This window comes from Paramisgurnus dabryanus, chromosome 2 (genome assembly GCF_030506205.2).
Source record: "Paramisgurnus dabryanus chromosome 2, PD_genome_1.1, whole genome shotgun sequence".
Lineage (NCBI taxonomy): Eukaryota > Metazoa > Chordata > Actinopteri > Cypriniformes > Cobitidae > Paramisgurnus > Paramisgurnus dabryanus.
In genome coordinates, this window is record NC_133338.1 from 45,031,026 (window position 1) to 45,048,602 (window position 17,577).

Genomic DNA, 17,577 nt, shown 5'->3' on the forward strand with positions numbered 1-17,577 from the left:
TCCAATATCATATTTCAAAAAGCTACATTTTCTCCAGTTTGGAAAAGGACGAAGTTAGAGAAAGCAATAGAGATAGGGAGGCAAATTTAAATATCAGAGATCCCTGTTTTGCTTTTGAAAACAGGGCTTATCTTAGAGCATAAATAACAAAAAATGTCAGAAAAATAACAACCAAGTCACAATATGATAGATAGATACAGATGATAGATCTGAGTAGAACCATACATTTTTATTTTATTCATCAGTAATTCAATTATTAATTTATTTGAAGATTTTATCATTTACTTTTATTCTTATTTTTATTATTCTTTTATATTATATTCATTTCATTCTGACCAGATATTCTATTGTACATTACTTTCCCAATGTTGTTTAATCTTATGTTGCCACTGTATTGTCTTTTAATGCTGATATGAGTCTCCAATGGTCTCCATTTCAAGATTTTTATAAACGTCAGAAGAAGGTAAAATAGTAATTTTTCACTGTCTGTATTTGGTATAATAACTCTGTCACGACCGGGAACATGAGATCAGGAAGTAGGACGCATGTGCAGAGTTCGAGATGAATAAATAACAACCAAGAAACAAAACACTAGAATCAAACAACAGGCAGGTAAATAAACACAGGAACACTAAAACGTAGAACACAGAAACAGACAGGGAATCAGCGACAATCATCCGGCAAGTGCACATACAACAGGCAGGGGTATATATACAAACAGACTAACGATACACAGGTGTGATGAGGCAGGTAATTAATTAACAAGAGTCCACGTGACGACAATCGGAACAGACACAAAACATGACACGGATTCCACAGTGACAAACACCTGATAAATCTGCTTAGTCAGACAAAGTCAGACGTCCGACCATCAACAAAGTCAAACAGACCACTGAGAATGCAACTCAATTCAATAAATCATCTTTCTGTCTCCTGCCTGCTGTTTTCCCTTCATCTTTGTATCTGCCTCGTGGTTGATTTGTAGTATTAACTCAAAACAGAGTTGATATTTAAGTACAGATTTAGTGATTTACTTAATTTCCTAACAGGGAAATGTATGGCAATTCTCATACGTAAATCTGTTTATGTGGACATATAGCATACATGTTCAGAAAATATGATTTTTTAACATACGCAATGTAAAATTTTTCTTTTGATGTTTTGGGATGTGGGCAGAGGACACTGATTCTCTATGTGAAGAGCCAACTGAATGTCTGCATCCTTAGACAAAGACTCCTACTGATGAGTCATAGTTAATCTGTCATGCTACTTTGCATGGATAAATGAGAGTTTATGGATATGCCTTGTTTTGCAGATTCCCTTCAGGCAAGAGATGTTTTTGACATCACCCTCCTTAGACTCCACATTCTTTTATTGCAAGCTTACGTTAGTCACCCTACTTCTAATCACACTTACAGACTCAAACATCTTAACTTCTTTATATACATCCATAGTGTTATAATAACTCAGCTAGGTTATATGTAAACCTGAGCGATTTAGAATGCTTATTTATTCTGAAAATGTATTTTGAAGGAATAATGTAATCTTTTTTGTGCTTTATAAAAATGCATACATCACACATTATGAAATATAATGAAAAAGTTAGCATATCTAAAACCACACCCCATAACGCCAAATAAACAACACCCAGCACCTCTGGATTACCCAGAACTCAGATAAAGCTTTCTTCATTACTTTACACTGATATCAAGCCATTACAGTTAAATCTGAAATCCGTGTGCATGCGTTGTTAAATGAAGATTATGGGAGAGACTATTTTTATCTTGTTTAGATGCAACCCATAGTCATTTCCATACAACACAAACTTCACTAATGGTCTACAAAAAGAAGGAGCCAGATGTTACTGAACTGAAATTTGGGGAAATAAGGAATGTCTTACATTCTAATGGAGTGTTTCCACAAAATATGTGTGCTGCTGCTGCTTTCTCACCACATTTAACACAAAAATGTTTCCCCTAACAAAGATGCAAAAACAAGAATTCTGCTGATAAGAGATGCCAGCTGAGATACAAAATACTGACATTAAAGTCAAAACTTTGTATGAAATGTCAAAGCCTTAGACTAGAGAATAAAAAAATCAACATTTTCTTCATTTTATGCTTATTTTCTTGACAAAAATATTTTAATATGTTAATACAACTGAAGAACTCTTGTTACTAGGTCGTGTTGCTACTAACAGCTCTTTAAATAACAACCTACACAGCCATACAATAATCTTGGGGCCCTATGTTAATGATCTGAGCACTTTGTATAAGCGCACAGCCTAAATGGGCGTGTCCGAATTCACTTTTGCTAATTTAACGATGGGAAAAATGCTTTATGCGCCAAGCGTATGGCCTAAAAGGGTTGTTCCTATTCTTGTAATGAGTAATGGGTGTGTTTTGGGCGTAACGTGCAATAAACCAATGAGAGTCTCATAGTGCTGTGTTCAAAATATCGATACGACGATACATCGTCATGGACGCCTGACGATGCGCGCATCGATACAGCACCTTCCGTATTGATTCGGATGTACTTTTGAAAGTAACGTGATGAATTGCTGTTGATCTGTGATCCATATGGAAAGGACGCATGTGTCCCGCGGAGTACGTAGAGTTAAAGGTGGCGGGGTATACTTTCACTTTGCGTGTCTGTCTCGCTGGCGCATGTGTCTGCATAGTGAGCCGCGTACTCGCGCTCTCTCTCTCTTGCGCGCATTAAAGTCAATGAGTTCAGTATGAAAGCGCAGATATTAGCCTATACTACTGCAAAGGGCTTTATTAGCCATGCTCTTATAAAACAGTACTAACGCATTTGAGAAGAAACACAACAAAGATTTGCATGTGAAAAGTGTACGTCTAGAGAAGAGATACAGAGCTACTTCAAAATATAACTCACATTAATAATCTGATTTCTATTAAATAGTATTAAGTCTGACTGCATGTTTATAGATATAGTCATAGATGTAGAATAATGAGAGACAAGAGTAAGGCACCATCTTTGTAAAACTGCTTTAAAAAAAAACATAAGTTAAGTACTAACTCTGGAATTTTTAATATTTCTAATAGCTAATAAATGAATGGCAAAAACACAACTGTTACAACACTGCTTATTCAATCTACAATAAACAAATAATAATAAAAATAATAATAATAATGTTACTAAATTCTGAACAAAAATGTAATTCAAAATAGTCTTGTATCATGATGTGCATCGTATCGGGACCCTTGTATCGGGATACGTATCATATCGGGGAGTTGTTGGCGATACACAGCCCTAGAGTCTCAGCTCTCATCCCCTTAATTTTGTAAACCAGTTTAAGATTAATGTTAAAAAATTTTGTTGTTTTCACTTACTATTTTTTGGATTAAAACCTTTAAAAGCCGTTTTCTTTCAGTCATGGAAGTTAAAATAGCAGGATTTTAATTGCTGTAAATGTATTGATATCCTACATAATCATTGTAATTTCATAAAATAATTAGCAAATATGCAAAAAAAAAGGTTTGTACTCTAAAAATACTTTATTTGTAACAAACAGGTGATAAAGAATTTACAAACGTGCGAAGAGCTTTCAGCAAATGGACATGTTTTTTTTAAAAGCATTACTTAAAAATGTTTCTCATCTCATCATATACAATACATTCGTGGGGTAGCATTAAAAAAAAATTAAAAATAGATGCATTTGTTTAAAGCAAAGCACTTATTTACTTACCAGGCGACATGTGAAGCAGCTCTTTAGCTCTAACGTCTCATAATCGGTCCTCATTTATGTCCAAGAGACTTAATAATAATCTTTTACATTTCAATCCTTTAATTTTTTGTATTTAAAAGCGTTTTTGTGCTGCTGCGCATCCAAGTGTGTGATAAGCAAACCACGCACTCTTTAAATAACAAAAACATATTGCGCCATTGACTTTAGACCAGGTTTTTGTTGGTCAATGGCATGGTCTATTTAAGTTGCCTCAAAATAGCAACGCGCCAACAATGCGCCTGAACACACCTCATTTTCAGACCAGAACGCCCATGGGCACAAAACTGTGTGCAAATGCATTTGCTATTTAAACAACGTGGTGCTAAATGTGAAAATGATAATGCGCCTGGTAGAAACTAGCAAAAAACACTTGCGTCGCGCATTGCGCTGCATTGCGCCAGGTGTATGATAGGGCCCTTGAAGTTTATTTTGATCTTCTATTTGTTAAGCATGTTATTAATAGTTTCTTTCAACTTAGATCTACAACAAAAGTTAATCACTGATATAACTGTAATTCATAAATAATTTTTGACCCAACTAGATTTTTGTAACTCTTTTAATGTTTGTCTACATCAATCCACCCTGTCTTGATCACAAATGGTTCAAAAAACACAAGACAAACACAAATAACTTGTGTTCCTGTATACTGTAGCTCAGTGGGAGAGCATTGGGTTGGCAGCGCATAAAGGTGATTGGTTTGAACCCAGGGAACACAAGTACTGATAAAAATGTATAGCTTGTAATGCACTGTAAGTAGCTTTGAATAAAAGTGTCTGCCAAATGCATAAATAACATAAATGAAAAACTTTATAACAGCACTGCTGGCTAGTAAAGAGAAAAACTATTTAGACGTGAACATAAAGATTTCAGTCTTTATGTTTGTTTGGCTACGGTAAATGAGTTAGCATAATTGAAAATAAAACCGAGAATGAGAAAACTTGTCAATTTCGATGTAATAGCAACAGATGGTTGGTGTACACACAAAGAGAGCGCAGCCTTTCAGCACAATTAACAATGAAAAACAGCTCATCATTCTGTCTGTTGTTGTGGCCAGCAGCCCCATGATGCTAATCTATTTTGCCGGCAAGCTTCCTAACGACTGGCAGTATATCCAAAAAATTCCAAACGCTTACACCCACTAACACTTTATTTTACCAAACAACAGCCTGGGTGACATTAACATAGGCCCTGGTTTTCACATCAGCATGTTACCCTAATCGCACCATGCAATTACCATGGCAACGTAACAGACCTAGAGGAGGGGTGCGATGGATATTTAGAGATGGGCATGGGTGGTACAACAAGACTCCTCTGCTCCCATGGCTCTCCCAAACCACACAGCTAAATCTGCCCCTTCTAAAATGAATTAAAACAGTTTGAGCGGTAAAGAGAGAGGCAAGGGATATGAGAAAAAATGCGGAGTGATGGAGAGATTGAAGGGCAAGAGAATGACAGAAATATATAGAGAGAGGGACCATCTAGACATGCTCTGGGAGTGGTGGAGCGTGACAACATTCTTCTAGACTTGAACATTGAAAAATCTTTTTCAAATTGGAGAGAGGTGTATATTTGAACGTTTTTAAAATTCCTGGTACTTTGGATAAACCTTCAATACAGTACTGCAGTCACATTTCACAAAATATTTTTTAGAATAAATCTCCTTTTGTCCCCATTTAATGGAAATTGTAAGCAGATTATATTGCATGGGACATATGACCTAGTCTCAGAAAGATAAATAAAAAAAACATTTGGAGAGATTAAAACTGTTAAGAAGAATAGTGACAGGAAGATTTTTAATTCCGCATATGTATTTCCTTTAATGAATGCATGCATGATTATGGTAATGTGCCTGAAATTTATTTTACCTATAGACTTGTTTAAACCTAAGATAACTTTTATTGTAGATTTATTAATCTATAAAATGAACTATGTAGCAAAATTCTGTCACCAAAATATATTATGCATTAAATATGCATTAATTTTCTGTACCTAATTCCCATAAATCGCTGTGCAAGCCATCTGAATGTGAAAGGTCAAGTACTCAGTGGTTCAAACAGTCTTATTCATCACTGAATAAACATATACTTTAACGTTCTGATAATTTAGTCACTTGAGTGAGCAGCTGATCTCTTATCAGGTCAAGGGTTTAGCCACATACCGCCAAGCGTCTGTGATTACAAGAGCTTTCATCATAATAACACCAACATGAACCACAGTTCTCCAGTCTACGCTCCTAAATCATGGTTGGAAAACTAATTAGCTTGAACTAAAAGCAGCCATTGTTTCAAGATAATTATTCATTTGATAACCCTACAATTAAGGGAAACCCTTTGCATATAATTTTATAGATTTATTGGCCTACTTTCCTTATGGGGTCCAAACTGACTTCAAGTTAGACTATTCATGTGTTTACAAGTGTGCAATCCTGACCCATAAACACACAAAAAGTGAAGCATCACCATCACCATTATGCTTTGCTGTAGGTATTATGGTGTAATATTTTGTTTTCTATCAAACAGGTTTCTACCAAACATACTGTACCAAGTATTTTACTAGGCTATTCAATTTGAACATTGTGATTAGCCTAAAAAACCTCTGACGTTTGCCGGAAATGTGATGCTCTTTACCATGTTTGAAAGATTCGCTCCCAATGCAATGCTACCAGGAGTAGTTAACATACAGGCTGAGTCCGAAGTGGGAGGAATTATATGGAGTGAAAACAGTATCAAAACCTCCCACAAAGCACACAATAATTTACGCACCGTAGTTCACAAACACACACAATAAATCCAGATGCACGCACAGCAATTCACGAATGCGTGCTGGAGATCCACAAGCACGAGAATTCACGAATGCACACAAGAGATTCGCACTGAAATCCACAAATGCACACAAAAAATGTACACGCTGAAATCCACAAGAGCATGCAGAAGATTTACACACTGAAATCCACAAATGCACACAAAATATTCACACGCTGAAATCCACAAATGCACGCAAAAAATACACACGCTGAAATCCACAAATGCATGCAGAAGATTCACACACTGAAATCCACAAATGCACACAAAATATTCACACGCTGAAATCCACAAATGCACGCAAAAAATTCACACACTGAAATCCACAAATGCAGACAAAACATTAACACGCTGAAATCCACAAATGCACACAAAAAATACACACGCTGAAATCCACAAATGCACGCAGAAGATTCACATGCTGAAATCCACAGGATTTTCAAGTGCAATATATCGTCTTCCTCAAGAGGGCGCGTATAAAGTTTTTCCTTTAAACAGATGCATTTCAATAAAGTAAAAGTGACATATAGACCCTTTTACTGTTTGTACACAATGATGATGTGGCAGCGTATGCGCGCGCATTTAGGCAACGGAAGTATCGTAAGAATCAACAGTGAAGCAACACAAACAGTAAGTTATTTTAAAAAAATTGACTTTATGAACATTTTCACTACAGCTACCAGATCCGTGTACTATAGTGGAGTGGATAAAAGACGTTAGCAGATGGCCAAAAATAAAGTTGCCAGATACATATATACGTGTATATTGTTATATTATATTAGTGCAACCAAACGCAACAACTGGACATTTTGATGTTGAGAAACCGTTTTAATAAACTTTCTGAGTTGCTACCACGTTAGAACCAATGGGGAATAACACCACTTCTGTTGCCCAAATGCGCGCGCAGGCTATTTGATCACGTGAGCTGTAAAAGGGTCTATTTGTCACGTATGATAACCTATATTTGGAATGTGAGTATAATTCGATAAAAAGCATATTTACATACAATGTTTATATATTAGACTTCAGGGCTGGGCAAAAAAATAAATTTTTTGATTCATCTTTTTTTTAAACATGGTCGATTAAAAAGGCCACAAGTATAAAAATCAATCCAAGAATCGTATTAGAAAATCGAACCTAGAATCGAAATCGAATCATTTTGATAGCTTGTGAATCGAAATTGAATCAATCTGGAACATCTGAATCGATACCCAGCCCTATTAGACATACATATTATATACTAGTGCCCTGTAAAATGCGTTTTATTTTTTTCCCAAATTGCGTTTTATTTTTTCCCAAATTCCGTTTTGTTAGTTTTAATTTTGGCAAATTCCGTTTTGTCCGTTTTAATATTTAATACAGAGCTGAAGATCTTTGCTTCATTGCTAACATTTTACATGGGCTCGGGCCGGGCTCGGGCTTGCGCTCCGGCTTTGCGCAGTAAATGAGCGGTCAAGTTCAATGCTGCTGGATGCACTATCAGCAAGTGCAGGACCGCTCTGAAGCCATTTACAGTGGATTTAATAATTTCCCTCAACAAAAACATGTAGCCTAATCTTGGTGAGTAAAGGTTTTTCAATGTATAACTAAATATTAATTGAGTCTTAAAGGACAAGTTCGGTATTTTAGACTTAAAGCCCTGTTTTCAGATTGTTTATGGTGAAATATAATGGTTTTGACTGAAATTTCGACATTTGCGGCTGCCCTGAGATTTTTCGCGTGTTTGTGTTTCATCTCACACCTCTACAATGGGTTTAATGGTGCACTGGAACAATCCTTCCTAAAATGCATTCAACTTTCATTTACAAAGATGTGAAACTCACCGAGTGGTCAGGGGTGTTCACTGATATGCTCACACAAAAATCGCTGCAAAAGATGCTTTCCAACAGCCGTTTTAGCATTCGTTGTTAACTTGGGGCCTATTTTTCCAAACGGCTCACATCCGTACATTCTTCCGATTAGAGCTTGAATAATAAACACCCCAGCCCAGGTGGTGGCGCTAATCCGCCATTGCCAATTGTAAGAATAGAAACAAAGTTCCCGGCGCGGAGTAATACCGTACCTCACAGGACATCTAATACAAGTCAATGGAGTTGGTAAAAACTACGATAAAACCTGTTGGAATGCGTCTTTTGCAGCGATTTTTGTGTGAGCATACCAGTGAACACCCCTGACCACTCGGTGAGTTTCACGTCTTTGTAAACGAAAGTTTAATGCATTTTAGGAAGGATTGTTCCAGTGCACCATTAAACTCATTGTAGAGGTGTGAGATGAAACACAAACACGCGAAAATTCTCAGGGCAGCCGCAAATGTCGAAATTTCAGTCAAAACCATTCTATTTCACCATAAACAATCTGAAAACAGGGCTTTAAGTCTAAAATACCGAACTTGTCCTTTAAATACATAATTTAGACAGAGGATATAGACTAATGTTGGCATTAATGGAGAGAAGTGCCGAAGCAAATCCCGCGGAGCCATTATCTTAATTTAGTTATTGCCAAATACCCATCTTAATTCAGAATGTATTATCTTTATTTAATTCGTTAAGAAATAATAATTTTTATTGGCATGTTGGCCCATTTATAGTGTATTGCATAGGCCTATTTAGAGTGAGATGTTACAATGTTACAGATGACTTATTTTATTTCTTTGTTTCAACTTCCAAGTGGCGTGTAGCCTAGTTAGTCATAAATAAATGATGTTAAAACCTGTGTAAATTACTCATTCTTGACAAAAGCTGTGTACGTGCGCACATTTAAATAATGTCGCTGTAAACGGGTTCGGGCTTTTAAAAAGCTGTCAATCAAAATTTACTTTCGGGTTCAGGCCGAATTCTGTCGGGCTTCGGTCATTTCGGGCCTAACTTTTAAGGCCCGATTACAGCTCTAATTTAATATATATAATATATGTCTTTATATATATAAAGTCATGTGGGAACTGCTCGCCACTGAGGGCTTAGCGTAGAGTCGTGGAGAGCCGCTTCACCATGGTTTCAGTGTTTTGGAGGGGGTCTGAAATGACTGGAGGGGGTCTGAAATTACGGGAGGGGGTGTGTCGCCCAGATTTGCTTCCCCCGGTCTGAATTTCCCACAGACACAAGTTGTTCTCCCACACAAAGACAGAATTTTATTCAAATAATGCAAAATTCCACAAAATTCTGCGTTAACGCTAGATTCCGTTTTAATTAGCCAATTCCGCGATTCTGTCCGCAATTCCGTGATCGCGGAAATTATAGGGCCCTAATATACTGAATGTTTGTCTCAATTTTTTATTTTCTATGTTCTTTGCATGCTGTATTATATACCTTGTATGTCGCACACTTACACACCAAAGAAAATGTAAAATCTTGATTCAGACCATAGGTGCTCTTTAAAGGGATAGTTTGGCCAAAAATGATATTAAACCCATGATTTACTCACCCCCAAGCAGTCCGAGTTGCATATGTCCATAGTTTTTCAGACAAACACATTTTCGGATATTTTAGAAAATGTTTTAGATCTTTCAGTTGATTAAATGTAATGTTACGGGGTCTACCCATAGTCCACGACCTTCAAGTCCAAAAAAAGTGCGTCCATCCTTCACAAATTAAATCCAAACGGCTCCAGGATGATAAACAAAGTTCTTCTGAGGGTAATCCGCGCGGTGTTGTTGTAGAAATATCCATATTTAAAACTTTATTAACGAAAATAAATACCTTCCGGTAGCGCCGCCATCTTAGTCGCGTCCGCATTCAGGATGAGAGCTTACGCAGCTTACGGAGGCTACTCTGCTGCTGCTCTGTGCCCACGCCCTCCGAATTTGTCATACGTCACTAAGAAAAGTGCGTACACTACGCTAATAGTCTTTCCTGAATGCAGACGCGACTAAGATGGCGGCGCTACCGGAAGGTATTTATTTTCGTTAATAAAGTTTTAAATATGGATATTTCTACAACAACACCGCGCGGATTACCCTCAGAAAACCTTTGTTTATCATCCTGGAGCAGTTTGGATTTAATTTGTGAAGGATGGACGCACTTTTTTTGGACTTGAAGGTCGTGGACTATGGGTGGACCCCGTAACATTACATTTAATCAACTGAAAGATCTAAAACATTTTATAAAATATCCGAAAATGTTATTGTCTGAAAAACGATGGACATATGCAACTCGGACCGCTTGGGGGTGAGTAAATCATGGGTTTAATATCATTTTTGGCCAAACTATCCCTTTAAAGGAGCAAAATGATGATTTTTACATCATTGAAAGAAGGAAGTGCAACACTGAAATCTGTGTTTCTCCTGTCTCAGCGGCAACTGAGAAAATTATGCATGACCATTCAAAAACATGACTGGGGTTCTTATACAAAACTTAATGCAAATGGGTGAAGTGTCCCTTAAAGTGCTCACTGGTAAAATGTTGTCATATGAATTTTTCTGTGTAGTGGTCTCCCTTTAGCCACTTTACCATTGAGACTTAATTGATGGTGTGCTGCAGAGTTGGTAATTCTTTCCACAAATTTTCCCATCTACACAGTGGAACTTCAAAGCCAAGATAAAGGAATAGACCCAGGAATTCTGTTATCATTAACTTAGCCTCATGTCTTTTCTGTCAGCTTTACCTCTCCGAGGAACACAAAAAGCTTTTTTTGGGGGGGAATCTATTTCTTTAAAGTATAATAGTAAGTAATATTGTTCTACAGTACAAAAACAGCATCTACAAGCATGTTTCTGTTAAATGATTATGAACGCATAAACTAAGCATGACAAACAATTGTGAATTGTGTATTACCATGTTCTTTTGCTGCAAACTGGCAATTTACACTGAAAATGAATGACTTCTGGTTGCTTTGTCACTGCAAAAAACTGACAGCAATAATGCCTGTTTACTGTCATTGTGGTGTATTGACAAAATGTGTCAAGTATTCAAATCAATTCCAATTTTATCAAATATAATAGGAATGAAACGGCCTTTGGAGACAGAAAGTGGTGCACATAACACTGACTCTCTCTCTTTCTCTCTCTCTGTACTATGCAGAAGAGCTCTCACATGTAGGCTATCTCTCTTACAAATAACTCCTATTTCCTTCCTCAGTTAAAATGCTGATTGTGAGCACCTCCTCGTGCTTGAGCTTGTCTGCTGGAAGTTAAAAACAGGATGTCAGACAGGGAGGGATGTGAGACCTCAGTGTCGTTCTAGCTACTCACACCTGAGTCTGTGGAGCAGTGGGGAGCAGTCAGGGTCATAACTAAGCTAGGGAGTTGTGTGTTTGTGTACAGTCAACTGACATGAGGCTTTTATCCCATTAGCCTCTCCCCTCCGAGAACAATCAATAATAAAGCTGGTGTGGACTCGATCCAGCTGAACACAATGGACTGCATGACCTCAAACTTCCCTTTACTAGACATACAGTATCTGCTAGATCATAGTAGTCTAGTCTGATGTACAGTGATTTGTCTGTGACTGTACAGCAGTTAATATTATGTAATTGCTTATTCAAGAATAGGATTGTGTTTACTAAAACCTAATGCTCTTTCAAAAGAAGTAGCTTTCTCTTGATGGAAAGGAACTGTTGTGATTTGTTACACAGCTGTATGGAAGTTGTCCTCTTCCCCAATGTCCGGCCCACCCTATTTTCCAGGGATGTACCCTCTTTGAGTCTATAGCATTGGGAGCCAGGAGGGTTAATGTAGTTTTACTATATAGAAATAAAAAGAGCAGTACACCAATTCCACACACATACTGTAAGGCACTATGGTAAACATTTTTGAAAAAGGGTAAAAACATGGAGACATTTAAGTTTAACAGGCGTATCAGAGCTGCCTCTCACCAGCCGAAATTCTACTTAATTCTCCGCTGCTGCAGACAGTCAATAAATTTGTGTGGTGTACGTGCCACCCAAGCTTTTAAGGTCATTAAATGAAACCAATAGAAAAGAAATATGTTCACCTGAGCTGCCCAGGTACTGTATTTAAGTGAATGAGTGTGTAACAATAACCATATTCATGTATATACTAAAATAAAAAAAAATGAAATGTAGAGAGTGATTCCTTGACTTCAGGATTTAAATGTAATCTCTTACTTTTTCATAATGTGCAAACATAAATTTTCTTCCCTTGCACGCCTCTCCACCTGCAATCTCTTGATTTCTAAATAACAACTTATCAGATCACATACTGATTTGGCTCTGTTTTCTGAATTGGTGCCTGGTTTGTCTGGGTTTCACCCTGATTGCCGACCACAAAACCTTAATTAAAGTAATTGTGCAGAAAACAAGAGAGGGCTCAGAATCCTGGCAAAAGCGTGCGCAAAGAACAAAGCCTTATCTAAAAGCCATTTTGGATTGAAATTTCTTGCCATATGTTAGTCATGTCTTTTAATTTCGTCTTTTGAAAGGAAACTATGCCTGCTAAACTCGCCATTATTTCAGCAGATGTTACACAGCAGAAGTACTGCACATTAATTTTGCCCCTACTGTATTTCATGCATGGGTATAAAGAGCAGTGCTAAGTTTAACCGTGACTAAAACTACACTTCCCTTTCAAGTTTTGACTATGTACGTTTCGTTACCTTCATGGTCATTGTGATCGTCTGAAGATGGGATGTCTAGGCTACAGGTTGGAGATCTGTCTGAGAGACTCTGCTGTAGGCTGATGTGAATAACCAGAAGTCTGCGTAGACTCATTAGATCAGAGTTTTTCAGGTCCTTCTCCAGTTGTTTCAATACCGCCTCGCCTGACTGACAGGTCAACACGGTCACCTACAAAATAAAAATCCATCAGTGTTAGTTATTACTGAAGCAAAAATTAGCAAAACAGTAATTAATTGTTAGAGTTGGGCTTATAAGGTTGTCTCATGACTGGCAGGTTGTGACTGAGGTGACCTTGTGCAAGGCATGTTTCCCCAATTGGTCCCCGGGTGCTGCAGTGATAGCTTGCAGCGCGTGAGTTCACTACTCACAGTTATGGATTTAATGCAGAGGTCACATTTCCGTTATGGACTACTATACTTGACAGTCACGTCACTTTCACTTCATGTGCTGAACTTCCACTGTGCAAAAGTCTTAGGCCACAATGCCAGAATTAGATTTGTTGTTTTTGCAATGTTATAGTGATCATATATAATTGTTTCTTATTCTCTTCAACAGAATACCTCCAGAAAATACAGGAAATGTGTATATGGTATTAAAAACTGTATAAAAATGTAAAGTTGATGTGTCAAGTTTTTAGGGTAAACTCCCCTTCCACTTCAGCAATAGCAGGAAATTGTAGGACCTCTTAAACCTAAATGAAATTAATAATAATTAATAATAATTAATTATTATTATTATTATTATAATGAAATGAAACCCTAATTTTTAATAAAAAAAAAAAAATTTTTAGTTAGTCTTTTTCTTGATTCTGCTCAAATACGCCCAAGATGTGTTTAAGGCCAAGAGAGGTCACTAAACCCAGACGATGCCCAAAGAAGACATTTAGTCCTGAAAATAATATTTTTTTTGTACATATTTTCTGTTTTTTCTGTTTGTATCTTAATAAAATAGATTGAAAAAATAAATATGGATGGACATAAAAACTTCTAAAACAACAAGTCTGGTGGCCTAATGCTGCGTTCAGACCAGCCGCGGTAGAGGCATCAAGTGCGAGTGATTTCAATGTTAATTCAACGTAAAGAGGCTTTGACGTAGCCTGGCTCCGCCCTCCTACGTGCTTCCGCTTAATTTTCATTTTGCTTCAGCAGTACGTCTGGGATAGCTTTGTAGAGTTTCGTTTTCTCCTGCAAAAATCTGCGGACCAATCAGCGAACAGATGGGGGTGGCTAGGAACGATGACGTTGAGGTCGTGCGTCAGTTTGAGTTGTAGTTCAGTAATGGCAGCGGAGAAAGACGTGAGAAAAGCTATTCGGTCCGTTGTTGCAAAACTGCCGAATATACACAAGTTAAAGCCGGAGCAAGAACCAGGTTTGCTAAGTTTTGTTTGTCTGATTATTCTGACTTGTTGTTTCCGGACGGTTTTGGTGCATGATATACGTCACAACCACACATTAGCGATTGGCAGATCCTGAGTGACTCTGGGCAGATCCAATAGTTTTAAACTTCAACAATTGACCCTCCTTAACGGAAGTAACGCTTTGCAATGGAGCGTGGCCAGACTCTCTGTACAAACGAAATGAATGTACGAGAGTCTGGTTAGACCAGGCTAGCTTTGACGCGCATTTGGAGGTCTCGCGGCACAAATGAGACATTTCGCGGCACGTGGTAAACGCGATTCCGCCTCATTCACGCATCTAGTTTGCGCAAATGGCGCGAAATGAGTGTTGCCGCTGGAAACACATGTTGAAAAATGTGACCTTTGGCGGAAAAACGTGCCGTGTTGACCAATCAGGAGCTTGCTCTAGTAGTGACATGATTTCATGAAGCGAGCAGAGTCGCAGAAGCCCATGACAGGAATTTCCGCGTGAATGTCTCGATTACTAGAATTTCACGCACGAGTGAAGCAAGTAAACTCAAAATGTTCAAGCGGCAAACTAGACGCGGTAGACGCAAATTTGATGCCTCAAACGTGGCTTGTGTGAACCCACGGTAAGACTTTTGCACAGTACTGTATATGTACAAAAAACCTGCAATACAGTTCAATAACCCCATATTTCATAAATGGATTTAAAGGGGACATTTCACAAGACTTTTTTAAGATGTCAAATAAATCTTTGGTGTCCCCAGAGTCTGTATGTGAAGTTTTAACTCAAAATAACACATAGCTAAATGATTATGTCACGTTAAAATTGCCACTTTATAGGTGTGAGCAAAATGTGCTGTTTTTGTGTGTGTCCTTTTAAATGCAAATGAGTTGATCTCTGCACTAAATGACAGTGCAGTGGTTGGATAGTGCAGAGCGGTATTTTCCCCTTCTGACATCACAAGGGGAGCCAAATTTCAATTAGCTATTTTTTCACATGCTTGCAGAGAATGGTTTACCAAAACTAAGTTACTGGGTTGATCTTTTTCACATTTTCTAGATTGATCTGGAGACCCAATTATAGCACTTAAACATGGAAAAAGTCAGATTTTCATGATATGTGCCCTATAAGATACGATTAGCAACAAAAATTGTGGTTTGTGAAATAATATGCAAGATTAGTTTTTCTGTATGTCGCAAGTCACGGCAGAATTCTGCTGACATTTTCAAACAATGCGCGCACAGTGTACCCATAAGACTGCAAAACCCAATGCACTGTAATGGCCTTGATTTTATGACTGCAAAGATAAAAGCTGTTGTTGATGGTCATTAGCTGTCTCTCATGTTGAAATACATTCCAAGTCAAGGCTTCAGTGAAACATTCCTCACAAACTACACAGCACAAAAACATCTCTCTCTCTCTCTCTCTCTCTCTCTAACTGTATGAAGCATCAGACACAGTAAGAATGTAATAAAAATAAAATATCATCAAAGCCAATCCCTCAGCTATAGAAATATTCCATTGAATGGTTCGAATAACTACTACATAATCTGTTGCATATTTAAATGGAGGGAGTCAGTGCTAATTTTATAATACATAAATACATCATTACTTCTGTATCTTTCTTATCACATCATCTTTTGTATCATGACAATAACTCAGCTAGTCACTGCTAAGTGAGACAAAGATTGAGCCCCATATGCACCATATAATCCTATTTATGCTACAAAAAACATACTTATAATCTGATTAAATTCACTTGACCTCTGCTCTGCTTCCTGTGGAGGGACATTAGTGCTAGGTTTAAATGGAGCCTCCTGAGAGGAGAGTAGTTGCTGAGGGCCATGTGGTCTGTGCAAGTGCCCCAACATCTCCATTCATGGCTGACGGTGATCTTTGAATTCAGTGGTTGGAAATCTGAATGTGAATGCTTGTGCAAGACACTTTCTTTGTTTTTGATGTGTGGTTTAAAGAAAGCATTGTTGAATCACTCTAAAATTAAGCCTGGGGCAAATGCATTAATCAAAAGACATTCACTGTTGATTTAAAAGACGAGTTACCAAGGCATGTCTTCATTATGTTACAACACTAATCATTGAATAGGAATTTATGATATTTATAAGAAATTAAACAGGCCTCAGACACTTTGCTCATGCCAACCTAATTATCTTTCAGTATTAGAGATGTAAACCCAAGCTGTCACCTCAACGCAGTTGCTGTTTATGTCCCCAAGAGCTGTATGACACATGTATTGTTTAAACTGCTGCAGGCTGTCCAATACTGCCTGTTTAAGGAGTGCCCCCCGCTGCCGAACACAGCCCTCCCGAGGCAGAGAACGCAGCTCCTCCACACAGGAAAGAAGACGTGTCAAATTCCCCTTAACGTGCTGCAGAAGCAAAAGAGATTATGGAATGAATAGGGGAATGGAAGATTATTAAAAGCAGTTTTGTTTTACTATTTGATTATGCAAATGGTGCCTACACATATTTATACTTACCACAAAGGGTAGAAGGCACTCCAGCTGTACACTGATGGCAAAGATGCTGAGTAGCGGCAGGCGGACAGGACCTGCTAGACTGCTGCTGAGAATAAAGAAGTTTTCCAAAGCCTGACACAGAACAGGGCATGTCTGTGACCACCAGGGGGGCGATGCATCCACTATCAACACACGGGATGGCTGTCTGGTGAAGGATGAACTGCATGCTTGCAGGATGGAGGAGGAGCAGGATCTGTTTCTCACATTCATGGCTATCCTACACAAATAAAGACATTTTTTAATGTGATAATGTGAAATTAAATATGATTACCCCTCTGGGTGAATATTATGTGTTCATGTGACTAACATCTGTAATGGTACAGATACTTCTATAATAATTCCAAAAGTCAATTTCAATAGAACATAATATCATAACAAAAACAACAACTTTAGGGAAACATGGGGCATGATCATATCAGTTAATGGGAACAAAGTGTTCTAAGAAATGAATAAAGACCGGAGAGCATCCATATGTTCTGTAAAACACAAAGAGTGATATTGTTGGCCATACCAGGGCAGAAGGGGCAAACTGGTTAAATAAGGCAGCGGCTTTTT

At 37.8% G+C, this 17,577-nt stretch overlaps 1 protein-coding gene across 1 annotated transcript in view; it reads right to left on the minus strand.

Moving 5' to 3' along the window:
• Nucleotides 1-17,232, minus strand: part of m1ap (meiosis 1 associated protein) — a 34,147-nt gene extending 16,915 nt beyond the window's left edge. Inside the window, exons 1-3 of the mRNA XM_065288997.1 lie at nt 16,984-17,232; nt 16,690-16,872; nt 13,101-13,290 (exon numbers count right to left, since the gene is read on the minus strand). Of these exons, the coding sequence (XP_065145069.1) occupies nt 13,101-13,290; nt 16,690-16,872; nt 16,984-17,232 (622 nt within the window). The remainder of the gene's footprint in view (nt 1-13,100; nt 13,291-16,689; nt 16,873-16,983) is intronic.
• Between the last annotated feature and the right edge of the window lie 345 nt (nt 17,233-17,577).